At 51.5% G+C, this 23106-nt stretch overlaps 1 protein-coding gene across 1 annotated transcript in view; it reads right to left on the bottom strand.

Annotated features, from left to right (window-relative positions):
* LTF (lactotransferrin) overlaps positions 1-14891 on the bottom strand; it is a 28421-nt gene extending 13530 nt beyond the window's left edge. The window contains exons 1-10 of the mRNA XM_032649034.1: positions 14775-14891; positions 10949-11115; positions 9484-9592; positions 9002-9184; positions 8514-8661; positions 7513-7568; positions 3781-3959; positions 3151-3325; positions 2037-2191; positions 838-928 (exon numbers count right to left, since the gene is read on the bottom strand). Coding sequence (XP_032504925.1) covers positions 838-928; positions 2037-2191; positions 3151-3325; positions 3781-3959; positions 7513-7568; positions 8514-8661; positions 9002-9184; positions 9484-9592; positions 10949-11115; positions 14775-14817 — 1306 coding nt within the window. The 5' untranslated portion in view covers positions 14818-14891. The remainder of the gene's footprint in view (positions 1-837; positions 929-2036; positions 2192-3150; positions 3326-3780; positions 3960-7512; positions 7569-8513; positions 8662-9001; positions 9185-9483; positions 9593-10948; positions 11116-14774) is intronic.
* Between the last annotated feature and the right edge of the window lie 8215 nt (positions 14892-23106).

Below are 23106 nucleotides of genomic sequence, written 5' to 3'. Positions count from 1 at the left end.
CCCCTTTCCCTCTTGTATCCACTACTCTATTCCCTGAATCTGTGTGTTTGTTTTTGTTTGATTTGGTTTGGTTTGTTCACTTTTTTTTTTTAATATTCCACATAGGAGTGAAATCAGAAGGTATCTGTCTTTGCAGAATCAAGTCCAAAGAGACTGTCCCAGCAGTTCCATGCAGCAGAAATGCATATATGTGCTCACCAAACGACACAGACACAGATGCTCATACCAACGCTATCCACAGCAGCCAACTGGAAATTACCCAAATGCTCATCCATAGTAGAATAAATAACCGCAGTGGAGTCACAAGATAGAATACTACAAAACGAGGTATAATGCTGAGAAAAAGACATTTTTAAAAGCACATGCTGTGCAACTCCTTTTACATAGAGTTCAAAAACGGGCAGAACTGATCTGTGCCATTTGAAGTCAGGAGTCATTACCCTTGCTGGAGTAAGGGGGCTGGTGACAGGAGGACACAAGGAGACTTGTGGAACCTGCTGTCCTGCTCTGGGCCCTAGCGCTTGGGGATGTACCACTTTGTGAAATGTCCTTGAGTTGTACACTTGTGTGCACTTTTCTGCATATATATTATACTTTACTAAAATCTTTTTAAAAATTAAAAAGAGGAAACCAGTCTGGGCTTTGTCAGTTCTCACTACAATAGGCTGTGTGGGTAACACGGCCCCTGTCATCTATTCTTTCCCCTGATTCTCCTGTTTGAACGTATCTGTCCATTTTAATGTCTCCACTTGGACCCACAGAGTGGGGTTACTCCTCTCTTTACCCCACCCCCGAAGCCCTGAGAGAATAAACCAGAGAGGACTCTTCTCCACTTACTTTGGTTCTCTGCCAGGACAGGCACCAAACCACACTTGCCCGCAGTGTAGACATATCCTCCATCTAAGCTCAGGGCATCAGCTTCTCCTTTCTGCCAAGACAAAGCATATCTCCAGCACCACAGTGAGGCTGTTTCCTGTCCCGCCTGCCTTTACAGCTCTAAGAGAATGGCTGTCAGGTGCCCCAGTAAAGCAGCAAGGGTTGAACTGAGGACCCCAAGGAAACGCCATGTGCACTATTAATTCTCTACCAGACCTACATGTCTTTCATGCTGTCGCTTCCATTGGAAAGACCGGGTACAGGTAGCCCGGTCCTCTGAACGAAATCCCTTTCTGCACTTGGAGTACTGTTGGGAGGCCCTCCTGGACCAGCCTCCCTCACTGAGGAGACAGATGGGAAGAGCTGGTCTTGTCTAGTCTCTGCCTGTTAGCACTACACTCAAAGTGCTACACAGAAGCTATTCAACAAGTGGGCAGAAACAATGAAATTCGCTCACCATCGGAATGAACGAGCCCACGCTCCAGAATCGGAACACGGATTCATCAAGATTGTAAAACTCCCTAAGTAATCATTTTTTTACAACATTATTAAAGCTAATAGGAGATGTGGATAAAGATTTCTATTCAAGGCTGCACAGCACAGGGTTATTGTTAACAACAAAATAAGGAGACAAAGAAGAATAGGGTCATGGCTAAACTGTGCCACACCATATAAAAGATACCCTGAAGTCACTTTTGAAAGTGTTTCCAAAGAATATGTCACGTGGGAAAATGGCCATGATACACTGTTAAGTGAAAAGGACTCAAACTACGTAACTGGAACGACCCAGTACTGTTCCGAGCCTAAACTGAGATGAACCGAGAAATCCTGGAGTGGGAAGTTAGCAAAACTCTAACTGTGGTATCTCTGCGTGGGGTCCCAGTGTTTTGTTTGTTTTTACATCACATCTTTCTATATTTTCCAAATTACCTGCATTCATCGCAACTCGTTCTTAAAATCAGATTGGAAAGCCCACAGTAAACAGATTGCAGACAGAAAGCTGTGTCTGTTCCCACACTGCGTAGGAGCGAGCAGACCCCGCCCCCGGGGCCGTAGCGCTTCTAAGGTCCGCCTCACTTCAGACCAGATGCCCGTGACTTCGGTCTCCTAGGAGCGCTGCCCCGCCCGCACCGCCCGCAGGCCCGCCGCCGGCCACCTACCAGCACCAGGGCGATGCAGTCCTCGGTGGTGGAGGCCGTGGCGCAGGCCACGCTCTGGTTGCTCAGGAGGCTCCACTTACGGCACTTGCACTCCTCTTCGGGTCCCACCGCGCACCACACGACCCGCGCGCGCCGCGCCTCCACCTCCGCTAAAGCTGCCCGGGGACATGGCGGTCGGCAGGTGCCCTGAGCCCAGCGAGGGACACCCAGGCCCGCCGACCTCCCTGGAGTGCCGGCTCCACTCTGAGCCCCCTTCCTACCCCGACGCTCGCTGGGCGGCAGCTACTTCCTCCAGGGAAGAGTGGAATCAGACACCTGCGCCTCTTTCCTTCCACGTGCTCCTCTCCCCCTTCCACTCTCAGCTCCCCAAACCCTTCTTCAGGCGTAGCCCTCCTTGTGTCTCATTTCTGTTCCTTTGGAGGCTTCCCCGGCCTCTAATCCACCCTTCAAGCTTTAGTGTAATGAAAGAGATACCGAGATATTGCCTAATATCTCTGTCCTACTGGATGAAAGCTCCAGGACACAGAAACAGTGGCAGCCCCAAGAGATGGCCTAGGGGAACTTGAGCCCTGTCCTGACTTCCCCTAAGGCAGGCAGTCACCACCACTGACAACAGCGCAGCTTCCCAGTTCACTCAGACCCCATCTGAAGCCTCCAGTGGAGAAGGAGCCATGGCTGAGCTGGCCCAATGTGGTATCCCAGCCAAGTTCAGGGCCCAGGCACTGGGCCATGTCCCACCAGGCCTCTGGATTTATCCCATGAGGGGCCCTGGCTCTCTTGGTTCATGTTCATACTTCTCACTTCCTGGGAGGCAAACTGACTCTTTTGTCAGGGCTGGGGAGCCTGACGCACACAGGGACCTGTGGCAGTATTATCAGGAGGTGACACGTTCCTTTGGAGACACTTTTCACCTGACTTGGTGCACAGAAGATGCTCACACTCACATCAAACCTACCATGGTGAAGACTTCCAGTGGCTTGGAGATGGCCAAGTGACCACTACAGAGCAGGGCCAAGCTTCCCATGGGGTGGGGGTGAGGTGCTCCCCGAAGGCCTCACCCATGGCTTACCACCCACACCAGCCTGCCCTTGGGGCCTGCCTGGCCCTCACTCACTTTCTCTCAGGCCCTGCAATGCGGTGAGGTAGCGGAAGCCCAGGTACAGCCCAGAATCTATCTTTGAGGGGATCCTCAAAAACCCAAGGGCAGAGTCTTTGAATAGCAGGTCCTTCTGCCCACGAGGAGAGCCAAAGAGCTGGAACCCCTGTAGAGTGCTTTTTCCACACTTCTCCTAATTAAGGGAAAAGAGAATTATGATGTCAGTGGTAAATAGGAAACAAAAACACAATGTTGAAAAAGAACATCTGGAACTTAGGGATGACTCTGAGAGGAGGAACCTTGGTTGACTTCCTCCCATAGAGGGACTCAAGCCATCCCTGTGACATAGCTCAGTTATGACTTCATTTTTAAAAAGCTGCTGGGTTCCAAGCACCTTAGAGTCCTGAGAATATTGCATTGTCCTCCCCCTGCTTCTACTCCAGCCCATGAGACACCACCAGTCCGTAATGCTAGAAGGGGCTTCATTGTTCCTGCTGTGTGGAATATGGCCTAGAGACAGGCAAGCCACTGCATCTGTGCAGTGAGGCTACAGAGGACTTCTATAGTGGCGGGTAGTTAGGGAAAGAAGGAAGGAACCCCCACCACCACCAAATCCAAGCAGGTTAGGGGTACTCTGGGTGGGGATACCTGTGCCTTGAGGAGAAGCTTCCAGATCAAGTCCTCCTTGCCATCCACACTTCGGGCCACAACAGCATGAGAAGGGATCTGGGCTAGGTGGCACTCCTTGAATGCATCCACTGGCTTCCGAGTGTTGTTTGGGCAGAGCAGCTCATACTGGTCCCTGTCAGCCTTCGCTGGCAGGTTCTCTAGGGAAAGAGGGAGGTGGAGGGGAGCCCAGATGAGGCAACCCCAGACGGTAGCCGTGAGCTGTAGTCCCCCTTCCCCCATAGAAATTGAGCTGGAGGAGACATCTTACACAGTTGACAAAACTGGGGGTCAGAAAGGCAGTGGATTGCTCCAGAATGTCCAGAAAGGTAAAGACAGTGCCCAGAAAGCCTTAGGGGCAAAGCCCACGTTCCTCTGATTGCATCATACAGGCCCTGGGGTTGCTGCAACTCCTGCCTGGCAAGCCAAGGAGGCTGAACCAGACCCATCTGTTTCCACGGCAACTCCACCTAGAAAAGGGTCACATGACGGAGACAAGCCCAGGGTTACCCACATCTCCTGCAAGAATAAAAACAAGAAAAATTTTAAAGCAAGAAATACGGTTGAGCCACTTCTCAACACTTGGGTGTATCAAAAGAAAAGATTATTTTTATGAGTGAGTTCATCCCAATTTGGAACTGTTCATCTATATCACATGTAAACTGCTTCAGAATACATAAAGTGACGGAAACTGACCCAAGTTGTTTTATGAGCTTAGTGTAATCTTGATCTCAAAATCAGAGAAAGAAGTACAGGAGGGAATAATTACAGACCTATTTTACTTATGCACATAAACACAAAAATCTAAAATAATTAGCGAACTCAATATAACAGAGTATTTTAAAACTAATAGATCAGGATTAAGGTTTATCAGTTTATTCCATTCACAAAAGAATGGCTGAATGTCAAAGAAGCTAAAGTAATTCATGACAAGAATGGGTTAAAGGAAAACCATGAGATCATCTTAATCCTAATAGGTGCAGAAAAAGCATTTATATGTTCAACATCTATATGTGCTTTTTTTTTTTTAGTTTTAGAAAACAAGTAACATAGAGAACTTGGCAAAGGTATTAAACTTGATAAATGCCACTTATCAAAATATCTACAGCAAAATCATTCTAAAAGAAGAAAATTTAAACAGTCACTTCAAAATCAGGAACAAGGCAAAGCTGTCACGTTGCCAACACAGTATCAGATGACCTGGATTTCACAATTTACTAAAGAAATAAGAGATGTAAGCACTGGGAAAAAGACAAACTCTAATTTTTTAAAGATGAGGTACTCACCTACATAGAAAAGCCAATGAAACCAAGAAAAAACTAATAAAACTAACAAGAGAGCCCAGCAAGGCAACACTACAAAAATCAAGTGTTACTCTCATTAGCAATAATAAAACAGAAACTAATACAGAATATGATACTATAATAGCAACTAAAACCATTGAATAGCTGGTAATTAGCCTCATTAAACAATGCAGGAAGGAGTTCCCTGGGGGCCTAGGGGTTAGGACTCGGTGCTTTCACTGCCGTGGCCTGGGTTCAATCCCTGGTTGGAGAACTGAGATCCTGCAAGCCATGCTGCGCAGCCAAAATAAAACAAAAACAAACAATGCAGGAGACCAAGAGAAAAATGTTAAGTTCTGTAAGTTCTATTAAGGGACATAAAAAGAGGTGTGATCAAAAGGGAGAGATTGGGCTTCCCTGGTGGCGCAGTGGTTGGGAATCCGCCTGCCAATGCAGGGGACACGGGTTCGATCCCTGGTCCGGGAAGAGCCCATATGCCGCAGAGCAACTAAGCCCATATGCCATAACTACTGAGCCTGTGCTCTAGAGCCCATAAACCACAACTACTGAAGCCAGCGAGCCACAACTACTGAAGCCCACGCGCCTAGAGCCCGTGCTCCGCAACAAGCGAAGCCACCACAAGGAGGAACCTGTGCGCAGCACAAAGACCCAATGCAGCCAAAAATAAATAAATTTATTTAAAAAAAAAAAAAAAAGAAGGGAGAGATTTATCATGGTCAGGGATTGGACAGTTTGACATAAATATGCCAAGTTTTCATGAGTCAATTTAAATTCAATACAATTCTACTTAAAGTATGATGTTTTTAGAAATTCAACAAAATAATTCTAAAATTTTAGTTAGAAAATAAATAGCAAAGTGTTGGAGGAAGGTGCTTGCGTGCACTCTCTCTCTCCCCAGACCCCCACAAGCTATTAAGAACCATTACAAGCCAGAGTAATAAATGCAGAAAAATACAAATAGACCAATGAAACAAAATAGCTCAGAAACTGATCCATGATTATAAACAAGCTTGATGTATAGGAGGCTCCACATATCAGTAGGAAAAGGGTGGAATTTTTTACAGTCGTTACTGTAAGGAAAATGATCTCACTCTAAAGGGGGGAAATGCTGAAGCTAAATCCATACCTGATTTCCTAGGTAGAGTACGTATGAACAAACAAGTGTGTGTGTTAGGGAGGGGAGTCTATAAATCTTATTGTAGAAAATATTTATGATCTAGAGGGAAGAGGGCATCTTTAAAAGTCCCCAAAACACAAACCAGCAGGGCAAAAGTGACCAATTTGACCTTATCAATATCAAGGGCTTCTGTTCAACAAAGGTGCTACTGACTGATTTTTTGACTGAGAAAAGACGTTCCTAAAGTCTAGAACCAACAATGGCTGGATATCTAGAGAGAAGGAATGCCTAGCCTTGAATCAAAATCATGAAGAAACAGACATGAAAATCAAGAGGAAAACAGTCAAAGATCATAAAAGAAGAAAGGGAAGCCCAAACTACTAGCAAATATATTGAGATGATCAAACTCACTAGACGTCAGAGAAATGCAAAATAAACCAACAATGACATATCTATTGCTTTACAACCATAGATAATGTGATGTGTGTGGACTTCCCTGGTGGCACAGTGGGTAAGAACCCGCTTGCCAGTGCAGGGGACACGGGTGTGATCCCTGGTCCGGGAAGATCCCATATGCTGCAGAGCAACTAAGCCCGTGCGCTTAGTTGCAACAACTACTGAGTCTGCGAGCCACAACTACTCAGCCCACACACTGCAACTACTGAAGCCCACGCGCGTAGAGCCCGTGCTCCACAACAAGAGAAGCCACCACAATGAGAAGCCCAGGCACCACAACGAAGAGTAGCTCCCGCTTGCTGCAACTAGAGAACACCCGCACGTAGCAACGAAGACCCAATGCAGCCAAAAAAAAAAAAAAAGTGATGTGTGCTTTCCATGGAGCATTTCTCATCTATTAGAACCACTGAACTAGACAAGTACAACAACACGGATAAATCTCCAAAACAAAATGCTGAGTGGAAAACCTAGATCACATCATGATCGATAATGATCAGTAAAGCTTCTGTGAGCTTAGAATCCAGAAACACAAACCAGCACTACACATTTTGCAAGACCACCTATCTATCTCAGAGGACACGTGTCAAATACGTTGGCATGGGCGTCTTTGAGGGGGAAGAGAAAGACAGCGGGCATAGGAGATTTGAAGAAAACTGATCGTTTAAAATATGAAATAACATAAAATAAGAGCTATGCTCTGTAGGGAACCTTGATGATCGTGGGCCAGGAAGTGAGCAGTCAAATTAGCTCACTACTTGGAATTACAATAAAATGAAATGAAATAAAATAAGGAAAGAAAAGGAAAGGAGGCAGTACCCGTGGCTCTTCCTCTCTTACCAAACACTGTACTGCCTTTCACGAAAGCCACATCTCCAGCCCCGTCCTGCAGACACCTGTGGGATGAGAAAGCACCAGAAGGGTCAGCACAGAGCGGCCCTCCCCGACTTCTTCCTCGTGCCTCCCTGTGGAACAGGGTCCTGCGGCTTGTCTTCTGTGGGCTCCTGATCTGTGGAGGGCAGGGCCCTCAGGCTTTGGGGCATCCCCACTGGGAAGGCTTCAGGGGTAACCTCCAGGTGAATTCTAAGGAAGAAGGGCTCAGGTGCTGGCAGGAGACCCCTGCTTTCTGCTTTAAGGGCTGAGAGGGCCAAACTTTGTCCTTCTATGTAAAAGAGTTTCGAAGCCTCTACACCAGAGGGTAAAAGTAGTGTCCTTGGCCATGTAGCTTTTTTCTCCCAGGACTAAGTGGCAGATGTGCCCTGGCCAGTGGAGAAGCAAGGAGGCCTCCCTGCGCAAAATGCCTGAGTCTGAGAGGCAGATGGGGGAACAGGGGCAGCATCAGTTGGGTGGGGGGTTTGCCGAGAGGAGCTGGGGCCAGTCAGTCAGGAGGAGCCCACCGCCTCCTGGCTCCGGGACAGGCCAGGCTGCCCTGCCTGGCCAGGAGACTGGGACTGGTCTTCTCATGACAAGACTCCTTCAGTCCCTCTGTGGTTATGGAGGGGACAGAGTCAGCAGGAGGAACCCAGGACAACAGAGGGACAAAGCCCGATTCAGGGTTCTCTGGGGAGACAGAAGGGGCCACTGGCCAGGTGGCTGCTCATGGGGCTGGTGCAGAGGTAAGAGGGCACATGTCGGGCCTGGGGGACTAGAGGGGAAAGTGCACTGGGAAGGTGCACTGGGCACCCTCTTCGGACTCAGTTTTTCTGTCTGCACGGCAGTAGGACTGGACCTCCTCGATGGTCCCCACTAGCTGACTGAGCTCTATTTGGGACCAGAGACACGAGCGCTTCCTAGCCGGAGGACATGTGGGCCACTGGGGAGAAGAGGACAGTCTCACTCACTTGAAGGCACCGGAATAGCCAAAATATGGTTCCTGGGAGGAGCAGGCACATTTATTTCCCCCTGTCCCTGTGCACAGCTGACAGAGGTTAGGGTACTCATTTCCATCCACGCAGGGAACACAGCTGGCAGAGAAGAATTTGGCCACAGCTGTTGAACAGAGAGAAATGAACCAGAGTGTGAGCCCACCGGGCCACAGCCAGTGGCACCCCCCAGTGTGCACTCCCTCCACCCCTGCCTGTCAGCCTTTGCAAAGCTAGCAGCTCAGAGAGATGTACTTTGGCTGAGAACAGACTCAGCTGCCACCTCGCAGGGCTGCTGATGCGGGTAGACCCTGCCCCTGCAGGCTTCACATCAGTTAACTTCACCCCTGCCTTGGAGTCATCCCACATGTCCACCTGGGCCATCCCGAAGTGGCTTGTGTATGTGCCACTGGAGTAGAGACCCCAGCCTGAGATCACCCCCAACACCCCTCCCCCAGCCATCTTACCTTTCTGGAGGGGCTCAGGTGGCCCTGTCCAGTTCAAGAACGGGCGAAGTATCCCCATAGGTACGTTCCACCCGGCGGACCTGCCAAAGCCCGTGTGGCAGGACTTCCGGCCTTGTAGCTGGTTCAGCTGAAAGTTGCTGTCCTTCTTCACTACAGCCACGGCATAATACTGGGTTTGGGGCTCTGCAAAAGAGCAGAAAGAATCGAGAGCTCTTAGCCTGGACCGGAGGGAGAGAAGCAGCCCACGCTGGCCGAGCCCCCAGTGGGAAGGGGAATGTGTGCTGCCGTTTCACCCGGTCACCGCAGCCCAGAGCCTGCTCTGTTTCCCCGGTGGGTCAGTGACCGGCCCAAAGAGCCCAGGGACTCCGTTCCCTGTAAGTGTGATGCTGCCCGAGACACCACCTCTGTGGCTCATCCACTCTGACTCCACAGAGCCCAGGGCCCAGGCCACCCCACCTTCTGGGTCCCCAGGGGCAACTCACGCTTTTCCGTCCCGTAGACCTCTGCCGCTACCGGCCGCAGTTTGTAGGGGTCCAGGCCTGCCTCAAACACCAAACCACCATCCAGGGTCACAGCATCTGCCTCTTTTGCCTGAAAGCAGAGACCAGACCGGCTGAGGAGAAATCCCACCCTAAGCCACGCAAGTGAACTTCAGAAGGTCAGAAACCTCCATGGCTGGAAGGATCTTCCAAAGGGTCAGCTTTCAGTCATGTCCTCGCAGGTGCCATGAGAGGTGGCACAAGCCCAAGGCCCCTCTTTTTGGGTAATGAGCCCCAGCGGAACTGCTTTGACTCCTGAGGCTGGCGGGTGGCCGCTTTTTCACGTGGCTTAGATCTCTCCGCGGATTGCAACCTTCGCGGTCATTTATATTAAAAGTTGTTCTAGATGCTTTCTCCCCTGCTTTTGCTCTATATTTCTTTAAAGTTCTTGTTTATTAAATAGAAATTTTAACTCTTCATATATCTTAAACTTATCATAATAATAGACCACGTTCATTCCCTTTGGCATATTACCCCTCATATGCTTACCTATTTCTCATATTTGCAACCTGGTATAGATAATGTTTTGCGGACTGTTTTATTCATCTAAAACTGACTACATTTTCTTACTTCTGTAGTGCCTTTATTGATTTTATTGACTTCATGATATTTCATTATAAATGTGGCTGTTCCATAATTTATTAAGCTAAATTTTTAAAATTCCCTCCAATGTTCACCACTTGGGTTCCTTCTAACTCTTTGCTGCTAAAACTGTACTTTTATGGACAGCTTTGTCCTCATAGCTTGTTTTTCCTTCTGATGACCTGTTGCCTCCGGATAGGCATCTGAGGGTGGGATCGCCCAGACAATAGGCATTTTATCTTCAAGGCCTTGGCTGTCATTGCCATTCTGCTTTCCAGCTGACTTGTTTCTAACTTGGAATGCCACTCGCTATGAGGATCAATTTCACTATAGACTCACCAGTGGGCCAGGGTTTCATTTTATTAAGGGTTATTATTTAGGAAATGCAGGTGCTAACAAATTGCTTAGATTTGTATTTCTCTTGATTATGAAGGGGAACATTTTCATCAGTATTTTTATTCATTACGAACTCCATCTCCTCACGTTGTTTTTCTTATATGATCCTACGTTTCTTGCCAATTAGAGTTCTTTATAGAGTGTAAACGACAGTCACTTGTCAGAGCTGTTGCATATTCACTCTGGAGCTTTCAAATTGTTGGCTTATTCACAATTTCTGTGGCCATCCCAGTTTCCCTACACGTGGTTCTCCACTTCAGAATGTTAATTTCTGCTTTCAAAATAGCATCGTGTCCTATGAGAGAGGACAGCTCCCAGCTTACAGGTGTCCAGGAAGAAGGACAGAGGGAGCAGGGAGAACACATATTCTATTGCGCTCGGATCCTGTCCCTTTCAGTCTGGTCCCACCCAACCTATGGCATGGACTTACTGCAATGGCCTGGATACATTCAAAGCGAGAGGTCCTCCTCACACAGGTGACAGAGGGAGTAGTACCCAGTATATTCATCCTCCATTGCCATTGGTAGCATTTTAACCACTCTGGTTGTGATATGGCGCACCATCGAACATTTTTCTTAGGGACAGCCAGACACAGTCCTGGGAGAAAGAAGCCGAGGAGTGAGGGCTCCACCACTGCCCATGGAAGAGACTGCCTCACCCTCTCATGGAGTTGTCCTCCCCTTCCCTCTCCATTCTGTGGCTAAGTCAGGCCACTCTCCTCAAATGGAGGTGTCTTGCTAGCCTAATGCCAACACCATGCTGGCCAGAGGGCTGTAATTCTCAACAAATTAGAGGAGACAATCTGGATTGTCTCTCTGGATTCTTTGCCCTCCTATGACTGACATACTTCCTATCCCCTGAAAAAAACAATGATGCTGCCTTCTATCTGTTTATGGAGTTCTTCCACCTGCTTTCTCCCCCTGGAACCTGGGAGGCAGGCAGGGAAGGGATTATTACTCCTGTGTTTCTGGTGTGGAATCTGACTCTTGAGGACACTGAGTGATGGCTGCTCAGCAGTGGCAACGTCCCACCTGGAATCTGGGTCTCTCTAGATGGTTGTGGCTACGAGCATCTCCCAGAGGATACCAAAGGAACAAAGGAAAATACACCGCACCCCTTGTCAGTAGCTACAGTAGGTGTTGTCAGTTTGGGTGGGTTTGCCTGAGTTACCACCATTCACCACTGTATCAGAGAGAGGACTCTTATGGGGTGATGGAAATGTTCTAAAACTGATTTACCATGATGGTTGCACCACTTGGTAAAGTTCCTAAAAATCGTTAAATTGTACACTTTAAATAGGTGAATTTTACGATATGTAAAATATACCTCAGTAAAGCCGTTACCAAAAACAAAAAACAAAAAACTCTTGGTTGCAAAAGCCACCTCCCCTTTAGGATGTGCTTTGGGGTGGACCATTCAGCCCTCTGCCACCTCCTATTCATGAGTCATCCCCTGCGCAGTCAGACCCACCAGGGTATTGAGACACCCGCCAAGGGTATGGCTGCCACACCCTTCCTCCACCAGCCATCATCCCAGGGACATCTCTGGGGGTGTAATCTGTCCTTGGAAACCTTCCTGGAACTGTCCCGAAGTGAGAATTAGCCTTATCAGATTCAGCCATTTGTGACCCAATGGCATGTCCTGGATGCTCTCTGCATACACAGCACTGAGTGATATACAGAGGAACATGCGAGCAGACAGCACCAGCTCTCACCTCCCACCTGGAGAGGCAAAGACCCAAAAAGAGGACGCCAAGTATGATGAATGCTCTAGAAGAGAACAAATACCAAGCCAGGAGTGATGTCCCCATGACCTCAGCCAATAATGGGGGGTGGGGGCATTCCAAGAGGTGGGAACAATGGGCCACATGCACGACAACGGCTGCAAGCACATTCTACGCAGGTCTTTACTCAGCCCTTCATGTGTTCTGCCTCCTTCAACCCTCCCAGCCCCTCTTTATTGTGAGTTTTGCCGATATCCGCATTTTCCAGGTGATGAAACTGTGGCTTCAACTAGTTATGTGGCTTGCCCAAGGTTTCACAACTAATAAGTTAGGATCTAGGATTTGAACCTAGGCAGTCAGACACCAAACCCCCTGCCTATTTAGGCTAACTGGGTTAGAGACGGGCTGCCATGGAGATGGGGCTGGTAAAGTGTTTGGGGTCAGATCATGGAGAGCCTCCAATGCTGGCCCAAGAAGTTCTTATTGGGAAGCAGTGGAGCAGTGACTCATTGGGAGGGCAGGGACAGGTGGACTGAAACCTGGGAACCAGGCAGAAAGGCATCGAGAATGGAGAACAGGGCACAAATAAGGAGTTGGTGTCCAAAGTTAGCTTAGTAATAGATAGGACCTGAAGGGAGAGAGCAAAATGAAGACCATGTCTCAAGCTGGGGGGAGGGCGTGAGCAGGGGCAGGAATGGGAACATGGGGAAGAGCTCGTTTGCTCCCCTGGGAGGGGATGAACCAAGAAACTAAAGCGTCACTGAGAGGTTTTCTGAGATCCACAGTCCCCAGCCCCCCCCCAAACACCAGGGCTGGGTGCAGAACACAGCATTCTGCTCGCCCCCTCCACAGCTCCCACCAGCCAGCTCTGAAGCTGTGTGTCCCTCTCAAGACAAAACGCTCCCTGAAGCAGGTCTGGGCCTGGCCCCTCCTGTATCCCTAGCCTTGCTCCTGATCTGTCTCAGTCACTCAGATGCTGCCCACCTGAGCCTCGAGGAAATCTTCCTGAAAGTACAAATCCTCAGATTCCTTCTGTGCAGACATGTAGTGCCCCTGTCTCAAAGGCAGGGGCTGGGATGGAGTTACTCTTCCCACCCCACCCAGCCTTTGCCAGCCAGGACACCCATGAGAAGCAGGGCAGGAATCCCCTAGGGCAGCTGCCACTCCTTCCGCTGGGTAGGACAAGGGATTCCGTGACACTTTGGGACATTGGCCACCATCCCGTGGACTGCAGGATTTAAACTGCAGACCTCTGTGGGGGCCAAGACAACCAAAGATTCAAGTGAAAATGGAACCCAGTGGTGCAACTCTGAGCCAGAATCCAAACCACCGCCCGTAACCACCTCTAGGAAAGCAAGGCTTCCTACCCCTCGGGCCTCTCCCAGGTGGCCCTGACCCTGTGCTGTGGGCCCAAGCAGGCCACGTGTCAGGGAGCAGAAGGGAAGTTGGTCCTGAGCAGTTGGTCCTGGCTAGGCCAATCCTGCCTTAGAGAAGAGAGAAAAAACCAATACCCATGGGAAGGAATTTGGAGAAGGGGACCAGAAAAGACAGGGACAGGTTTGGGGGCATAAGCTCATTGCTATCCTTTAGTCACCCCTTTTCATCCAGGAAGCTCCCAGCCCAGAGTAGATGCTCTAGGACAGGAGGAGGCTGCACTGGGCTGCCGCTGGGGGAAGGGGGTGACACCTGGGCTTTCACTCTGAGCCCCATGCACACACACTGCCTAGGTGCTGACGCCCTCGAGCCCTTACCGCTGCTGCCTTGGACCCTCCCCGTCCACTGCAGGAAGCCCTGCCCTCACATTTACATCACTAATGTCCATCATAGGTGAGTGTCCTGGGAGCATCCCAGAAATTATTTCAGATACTTGGGTACAGAACTAACAATTGTTTAGTCCCTTCTGTTTAGTCCCCTTCTAGTCCTGGCACATTAAAAACCAGAAACCGATCACTTCTCTCACACCCTCTGGCAGAAGGGTCCCATCAGCAGGGTCTGTGCCACCACCCTGGACCTTCTGCAGTGAGAGGCTTGTGTACACCTTTGCCTACCACAAAGCAGGTGGACCCTGCCCCCTCCTCACAGCTGTGTGGGAAGAGGATTGGACCATTTTTAATTGAAACTAAGGTTCAGAAAGACTCTCTCTTGCCCAAGTTACATAGTCCTTGCAGGAGCTGGGATCCCATCTCCAGTCTCCTGTGTATCTTGGGCAAGTCGCTCACCCTCTCTGAGTCTCATTGTCCCCCCCATGTATATGCATGTAACAGTACTATGGGTAGGACAAAATGGGACAGGGACCCGAAGACGCTTCGGGGAGCTCTGCCAGCTCTAGGGAAAAGACCCAACCTGCTTCGCGGAGCCCTGCTCCAGCCCCTCCCCAGGCGAGTGGGCGGGAGCCGGCCCACTCCCGGGCTCCTCCCCCGCTGCAGGCGCTGGTGCCCACCTGGCGGTGCGCGGGACCGGGATGCCCGCACTGAGGGGCCAGGGGACCCGGACGCCCGCCCGGAGGGGCGTGCCCCCAAGTACCCGCACTCACCAAGGGCCCCAAGGGACAGCAGGGCGGGCAAGAAGAGCTTCATGTCTGGGCTCTTGAGGCGACTCCGGGAACGAAGGCTCTGCCACCTGCGCTTGCTCTGCACCCATTTATCCAGCGCTTGGTGACCTCACGAGGTTAGCCACGCCCTGCGGCCCAATAAGCGCCCCACCCCGCCTCCCCCTCCCCCTCCCCCTCCCCAGGTCTACTAGTTCCTTGAAGGGAAGCAGCAGCGGGGAGAGGACAGAGGAAGCCGGAATGGTGCCTGGGCTGGGCTTGGCACACCCGAGAGGATACCCAGCCCACACCCACCTCTCAAGTCTGCCCTGGTGCTGCCTGGATTGGGGATGTTTTTCCTCTCCCACTAGTCTGCAGCCCCTGGGGAGTGGCAGCCCCTAAGTTTTGCCCTCCCTCTGGTCTCACTGCTTCCTAGGGAGTGGGACACAGAGGAGCGGTCCTAAGGTGAATCTTTGTGGATCATCTTGACTGTACAGATGGTATCTAAAGTGCTTGGGAGCCAGTTAGGACAGAAGGATACCCCTCCATCTGCACACAGCAGCCAGCCCAGCGTTCGAAAGAGGACTCGCTGCCTGGACCGAGGTCCGCAGCAGGCTGGCACAGTTAGCGGAGGTAACAGAGGCTGCCCATTGTCTGACCCAGGCTGCCCGTGGGGCCCTCCTGGCCCTATTGAGACCACAACACGACTCCCAGAAAACAGAGCCAGAGGCCTCAGTGACCAACAGCTGTCTCCCGGTTCCCTCATTTACCAATGTAAAGGATAGCCTACCACTTGTTTTGTTTTTGTTTTGTTTTGTGGCAGTATGAGATGGGAGATGGGAATCTCATTTTGATAAATGTCCTATTTTGTCCTCAGTACACAAGCCGACCCTATTTCAGGAAGCTGGTTTTAAATTCTAAAACTAGAATTCTGCTTCTACATCTTTTAAATACACTCCCTTGATGCACAATGGCTCACATACAGGGGTCTCCAGTGCAGCCCTGCTTATCATTCACTGATTGCAAGCAAACTAAATGTCCATCATGGTGTGTGTGTGTGTGGGGGGGGGTCACACAGAGCAGGGGTCCCTGATCCCCGGGCCACGGACAAGTACTAGTCTGCATGGCAGGAGGTGATCGGCAGCCAGCGAGCAAAGCTTCACCTGCCGCTCCCCATCGCTCCCCATTGCTCGCGTTACCGTCTGAACAGCATTCCTTCACCAGCCCCTCCCCGCCCCGTTCCATGAAAAAATTGTCTTCCACGAAACTGGTCCCTGGTGCCAAAAAGGTTGGGGACCTCTGACATAGAGCATGGTTCTGTGCCTACAGGGGGACACACTGGAGGCCCCAGAAAGAGCAGGCCACCCTGCATGTATTGATGTGAACTTAGTTCCAGGAGATGCTAAGTGAAGAAGTCAGGTACTAACGATGAGGGAAATCGCAGGTCGTCTAAACATTCCCTCTACTGTTTAGTCTGGACAATATGTTATTCTGAAATCTGCTTGTCCTGAAAAGCTGGTCTTGATTCTTTGCTTAGACTACCTGGTACAAAAAGCATTTCTTGGAGCAGAGGGGCAAGACCTAGGGAGACAGCACTGTTGAGAGTGGGCATGTAGCGAGCAGCACTTGGCCATGGAGAAGCAGAGCCAGCCCAAGTCTTTGAGGCCCTCAAGGAGGCTGTGGGGCCCTTCTGTCTGGGTGTGGATGCTGCCAAGGCACGACAGTGGTGTCTGACCAGGGATCCTGCTTGATGGGCACAAGAGTGGGGTCCAAGGTTCAGCACCAGAATCACCAGCCAGGCTTTGGGGTGACAGACCCAGGGTCTCTCATTGTTTGGAAATACAGTGTCGCAACATTAAAAGTTGCTTTCATCAATAATTGCAATAAGCTGTTTCAAAAATAATGAAGTAATACAAAACTGGCTAGTTCTCAGGAGCACTGAAACATCTTTTTATGTAAATTAGCAATTTGGCTTTGCCTTTCCATGATTATAAAAGAATTAAGAAATGTCACAACCCACGTCTGTATCTCCAAGTGCAAATTAGAAAAGGGATGTGTTGGGAGGTCAGAGGCCTCTAGATCCTCTTATGTCTGCTGGCAGGAACACAGAGAACCTGGGGCCAAAACAGAGAGGCTGAGCTTAAGGGCCGCCCTGGAGGCAGGACGGCGGCAGGCAACAGGGCAGACTGTTTGCATGCTGTGTCTTCGGGAAGGCCCAGCCTCAGGCCAGGGATGTGCTCAGCCGAACACCTGCAGAGCAGCGCAGCCCCCAGACCATCTGCAGGGGAAGCTGATGAAGGGGGTGGGCCTGCCCAGAAGACAAAGTTCAACTGATCTGTTATCAACGTTCATTCATTCACTCTTTCATGCCAGAACTGGTGGGTGCCATGAGGGACACAGAGAAGAGGGGTCCGTCCTTGCCCTCAGGAGCTCATGGCACAATGGGGGACAGGGGTAGGCACAGGCCACATGGAAAGAGGCAAGGCAGCATAAACAGAGTGAGGGTGGAAGCCAAAGGAGGCCTGACTGACCGGTTCCCATCATGAGGGTCCCAGAAGACTTTGAAAAAGAGCATTTGACCTGGGTACCTGAAGGAAAGATAGGGTTTCTACAAAGAGAATTTCAGGTAGAGGAAATAGCCAAGTAAAGTCTCTGGAGCGTGGATTCGGTGACCTGGAGGAACAACAAAAAGTCACTCCGGGCTTTCTGGCCTGGAACGCTTATTGAAGAAGGATGAACAAAGTCACCTCCTCCATCCTCAGCTCCACACAGGTGTCTCTGTGCCCCTGGACAGCTCTTCCTGCAGGTCCAGCAAGCACTACAGTCAGTGCATCTAAAATGGAACTCCTCTGCTCCCTCCAGCCCTGCATCTCCTCTCATATTTCCTACCATTTTCCACCAAACCCACCAGACAAAGAGCCTCGGAGTCATCCTCAAATCCTCTGGCCAGGTAGCCCTACATGTGTGCCGGGCACTTAATGATTAATATTGGTTGAATGGATGGGTGAATGAGTGAGGAGGAAGGACAGAGCAGGGCAAAAGATCCTGCTTGCAGTGTGTCAAATCTGAAAGACAGAGCCTGGTCTGGCTATGCCGGTTGCCCCAGAGCCTGTGTGCCTGGAGTCATCAATTTACCTGTTAATTCAACATCCATCTATGGGGCGCCTCTGATGTGCCAGGAGCTGGGCCAGATCTTGAAAAGCCTGCAGGGAAGTAGGACGCAGGTTTCTAGATGCTGAGACGGTAGCATGGCATGAATATAAGGAATACAAAGAAGGTGGATGTGGTACAAACCCGAGTGTAATGGCAGGAGCTGGTGTTTCACAGGCAGGTGAGGGAGGCTCTTCCCCAAGGACCCCACCCTCTCTCCACTCCCGAGATTCACACAGCAACCCTTTGCTGGCCAAAGCTAAGCCCTCCCAACAAATGGGCAGCAAACCCCACACCCTGCCCTCTCTGGAGTCCTCCAGCTTCAACCCCCAAGAGAAGTGTTGGAAGGAAATGTGGGATCTGGGCAGAATCGGCTCCAGATGGAGTAAAGGAAAAAAGGAGTTCCCAATGGGCTTCCCTGGTGGCGCAGTGGTTGAGAGTCCGCCTGCCGATGCAGGGCACACGGATTCGTGCCCCGGTCTGGGAGGATCCCACATGCCGCAGAGCGGCTGGGCATGTGAGCCACGGCCGCTGAGCCTGCGCGTCCGGAGCCTGTGCTCCGCTACGGGAGAGGCCACAACGGTGAGAGGCCCACGTACCACAAAAAAAAAAAGAGGAGTTCCCAAGACATCCACTCCCATGGGGGCTTCCAGGCTGGCTGACAGGAGACGAAGGCCTTGTTTCCTGCCCCTGCCAATGGTGTGAGGTTACTGGCTTGGTAGAAAGCCACTTGTTAAATATTTAGGGATGTCTTGGTGGTTTGTTAAACCATTGGTAGCTTGGAATCAGTCATGGTGGGAATATTTACACCATGGAAATTAGCGAATTCTATAAATCATGTCATTTTTCCCTCTAAGAAAGCCAGTTTACAGCACACCTCTGCCTATGTTTGTCATTATTTGGAGGCATGCAGTGCCCGTGTGTGTGTGTGAGGGGGTGGGGGGCATCCCAGGAGAGAGAAGATAATAATCCTCAGTGTTTAGATGGCACTTTCAACTCCGAACAGAGCTGTCAGTCACTTTGTCTCCTGTGACTCTAACAATAGCTCTCTGAGGTAAGAAAGTCACTGTTTCCGCTCTAAAAAGAGGGAAACTGAGGATTGCCTGTGGTCCCGCAGTGAGTGAGATACGGAGACCAAATGACTAACCCCGAGTCTCCCATTAGGCCCGCAGCCAGGTGCGCTCTTTTCCACCAGGCCCAGAACTCTCTGAGAGCGCCGGATATAGAGACTGGGGCCCAGGGATGGCCTCCGTTCTTGATCTGAGCGGCAGTATTGGACCTTCCTGTGGATCAGGCACTGTCCAGCCCCTTCACACATCAGCCATGGCTTCACAGAAGCACCGTGATGGCCTCATTAGACCTCATTCCAGACGAGGGGATTCAGGCAAAGTAGCTCGTCCACCATCATGCAGCTAGAAATCTGTCACTGACCCCTGACTCCTGTCCCATGACCTCTTATTGGTCTGGTCAATCCTGTGTTGACCACCCTGAAGGGAGATCAGGAACTAAGCAAGAATGAGCAAGAGATGGATGGAGAGCTCCCTGCCTTCCAGCCAGTGTGATGACCGTGATTTCTGGAGCATCCCAGAAGGAATGAGGCCCCTTGCCCAGGGAAATGCCCAGGCGGGAGCTGGGCCCTTGCATAGAGCCGAAGGTCCCCGAGAGTCTTCGGACACGCCTGTGGGGTTTAGGGTGCCGTCACGAGGGAGCTCAGCTGAAGCGCTGTGGCAGGAAAACCGTGCTTTTGTGAACTAACAGGTCTTATTGCCAATTGTTGCCCAATTTACAAAGAACCCACAGAGACAAAGCATTTCCATCTCCATGCACAGACTTCTTCCTCTTCCTCCTCCTCACTACCCCTCCTCAGAGTCAGGACCCTTGCCCCGCGGGGACCCTCTCCTCCCAGGGCCGGGCCCTCCCGGGGCCAGCACCCGCAGACCTGCTGAGGGACACTCTCCCCAGCAGTCGAAGGGGCAGTGGAAACACCCCAGGTTGGCCCAATTGCAAGATTTCAGTCTTGTAGGTCAGGGTGGCACCCCATGTCCCTGGCAGAAATCGGATTCCATGAGCACCTAGTCATCACACCACTGAGATGAGAATGGGCAGTACGCCAGGCCTAGGGAGAGCTTTCCAGGAAGGTGTCAGCGAAGGGCAGCCTGGACGATGGTGGAGGCTGGCCCAGGGCCAGCCATGCAAATTTCTTCCCAGAAGGAATGAGGCCCCTTGCCCAGGGAAATGCCCAGGCAGGAAGCACCTGAGCCCTGGGGGCCCTTTTGCTGCCCCTCTTCTGGGGCCACATTCTGGGAGGGAAGGGTCCTGCCCAGTGACATTCAGCATCTCAGCTCAGCTGGCCGGAGGCCTCCATGTCTGCTGCCTCCATGTCTGCTGCCTGCACCCCACGAGGGAAGGTCAGATGGGCTTTCGCTGAGAAGGAGCTTGAGATGGGTACTTAGCGGAACAAGGAACCACCGTTTTCCTCCACTTCCCTGGGTGAGGCCGTTGCTCCGTCTCTCCAGCTCCTCTGGGCCAGGAGTGCTCAGTCCCCAGACCACTGCTCCAGGTGGGCTTCCCCTCCTCAGCCCCTATTCACTTCTTCCCTGGACAATCTGGCAGGCTGGAGGGCCCAGGGGAGATGTGGTTAGAAGCTCAGGAGGTGGGTTTGGACAACTGGGTTTCAACCTGCTCTGCCCTAAACAGCCACCTGGACGTGGGCCAGACTCTCAACTTTTCTAAGCCTCAGTTTCCCCAGGTGTAAAAAAGGGACACAAATAATACCCACCTTGTGAAGTGGGCCCAGTTCAAACCTGATGTTTGAGATGCATACACAGGCTCGGTACAGGCAAGCTATTGTCCATATTTGCAGACACTCATGAGCCCTCGCTGTGTGGGGCTCAGCTGGGCACAAGGGTACAAGGGGAGCAGAAATGGCCTCTGGGGGCACCTGGTCCAGCGGGAAGGGCTGTGTGTGCTGAGAGCTGCCTTCCAGTGTGTAGATTTACAGACAGAAGTGTCGCAGGGAGCTTTGACAGCGAAGGGAACAGCGCACCTGGGGTGGAGACAATGGCAGAGGTAGTTTTCCCACATGCCCCTCCTTATCACAGAACACATGGTTGCCCCAGGTGCCCCCATGTTCTAAAGTGTTCAGTCTTACCCTGTCCTGCTCTCCGGCCCCTTCTCCGTATCTCTGTCTCTAATCCCGGCCTCCTCCCCTCTCCTTCTCACTTTCTGTCTCTCTCCTTGGCTTCTTTCTCCATCTCTAGCTCTGTCTCTCCCTCCCTCCTTCTTAAACGTGTGTCTGCAGTTGTCCTGGGTGCCCCTCCTCTGGGAGCCTGCACTGAGCCTGACTCAGCCTCCTTCTACCACAGTCATTGCAATTACTGGCCCATCTCCGGCACCCACAGCCCCCAGCGCTGAGCTCCAGGGGGAAGGGTCTGTGGCTGACCCATCTCTGGCCCAGGAAGAGCCTCACTGAGGGCTTGTTGACTGAATGAGTGTGGAGAAAGCTGGGGTGAGAAGCCAAGCAACGCCACGCACCAAATCCTTTGGTTACAATTCTAATTGATGGCACCCTTCTCATCCCCCTGGAGGTGGGAAGAAGCCCCAGCACAGTGTGGTGGGGAGTGGCTGCACCCATCCTTCCTCCTCCCTACCCTGTGCCCTGCAGAGGCCTCCCAGCAGGGGGGACATTCTGGTCCTGCCTCGGACCTCGGGAGGGAGCAGGAACATCAGAGCTGAGAGAACCCAAGGCCTCATCTGATGGAACAGAGGAGGAGGGGCCCTGCACAAAAGCGCAGGAGAGTTGAGAAGTGCCCCCACCCTGTGCTGTGCAGCACCTGCCTGCCTGGTGTCCTGAGGAGGGTCGGTAAGAGCATGGCAGCAGGGAGCGGATGGGAAAAGCTGAAGAGGAGATTCCTCCATCAACCCCAGCACCCAGCACTCTCCTACAGGGAAGCTAGGACCTACTTCTAGCAAAAGGCCTCTTTCCTCCCCACATCAGCTTCCAAAGACAAAATGAGAGGGCAGCAGGAGAGCACCACGGAAATGCCAGTGATGAGCTGGGAGAACCGTGGAGGCAGGGTTCCAGACACCCCCAAACCCTCATGTGCCTCCCTTTCAAGGCCAGAGGTGCTTTCAACTTAGTGGGTTAGTTTGCAGTCAAAGGCTTGTTGGAATCTCCAGAGGGGTCCTTGGCAGCCTAGGGCCTCTCACTAGCACCTGCCAGGTGGGTCTTCCGTGGGGACACGCCCTTTCCATTCTCTTCCCTTCCTTCCCTCCCAGCTCTAGATTCTAGCCTCCTCGGTCCTCCTTCTATTCCTATGCATCTTCTATTCAGCTGCAACCAGAAGTAAAAATAGCACAGACCCAGGGCCCTTCAGGAGGTGCTTGCCCGGGAGCTGTGGCATTTATCCTACAAGTGTGTCTTATCCCAGAAATGACACTCTCCCAAGGTTGCTCAGCAGGCACTAGCCCAGGGCTCCCTCCGGGCATCCTGCCCACTCATCCTTAACCTCCTGTGTGTTCATACTGGGAGTGAGAGGAGGGGTATGGGGGTAGCAGGATGCCTCCTTTTCTTGATCCACCAAGCCAATCTTGACCCCGAACAAAATCTTCCTGCAGCGAGAATTAATTTCCAGAAATCCATTCAGGAAAAGACTCTTAAAGCTCAGCCACCTGGTTGTCCCTCTTGAAAAGAGAGCTGACCCCCTGGAGCTGTGGTGTTTGTGGGGGACTCTGAGGAATCTGAGGGGAGGGGGCTCGGGGACAGGAGAGCAAGGGCTCTGAACCAATAGCAGTGTTGCCCACTGTTGCCCCATTTGTAAAGGAAATTCAGCAATCAAGAGCTTCTCTGCTTGTCCTTCCTGCCCTTTCTCCTTCCTGCCCTTCCTCCTTGCGCCCCGGAACCCCTGCCCTTCCTTGTGGTCTTCTCTTCACTCCAGTCTGGTAGGGCTGGGCCCATGTTCTCAGTCTCTCCGGGTTGATCCTTGTGTGTCTTTCTGATTCCCTTTCTCCTTCACCCACTATGTGTGATCCAGGGCCCAAATGCACCGAGTCCTTCTTCATCCTGCCCTTATGTCCACATGTTCCTTTCCCTTCCATGGTCACAAGATGGCCCTGGGCTCCTGCCTGGGCTCCTGACCACTCCCTTGCCTCTCGGCTCCCCCACTGCAGTCCGTCCCCGAGGGAATCT

The sequence above is a fragment of the Phocoena sinus genome, chromosome 11 (assembly GCF_008692025.1).
Source record: "Phocoena sinus isolate mPhoSin1 chromosome 11, mPhoSin1.pri, whole genome shotgun sequence".
NCBI lineage: Eukaryota > Metazoa > Chordata > Mammalia > Artiodactyla > Phocoenidae > Phocoena > Phocoena sinus.
The sequence above is the reverse complement of the archived record's forward strand: the minus strand, read 5'-3'. Positions and strand labels throughout refer to the sequence as shown.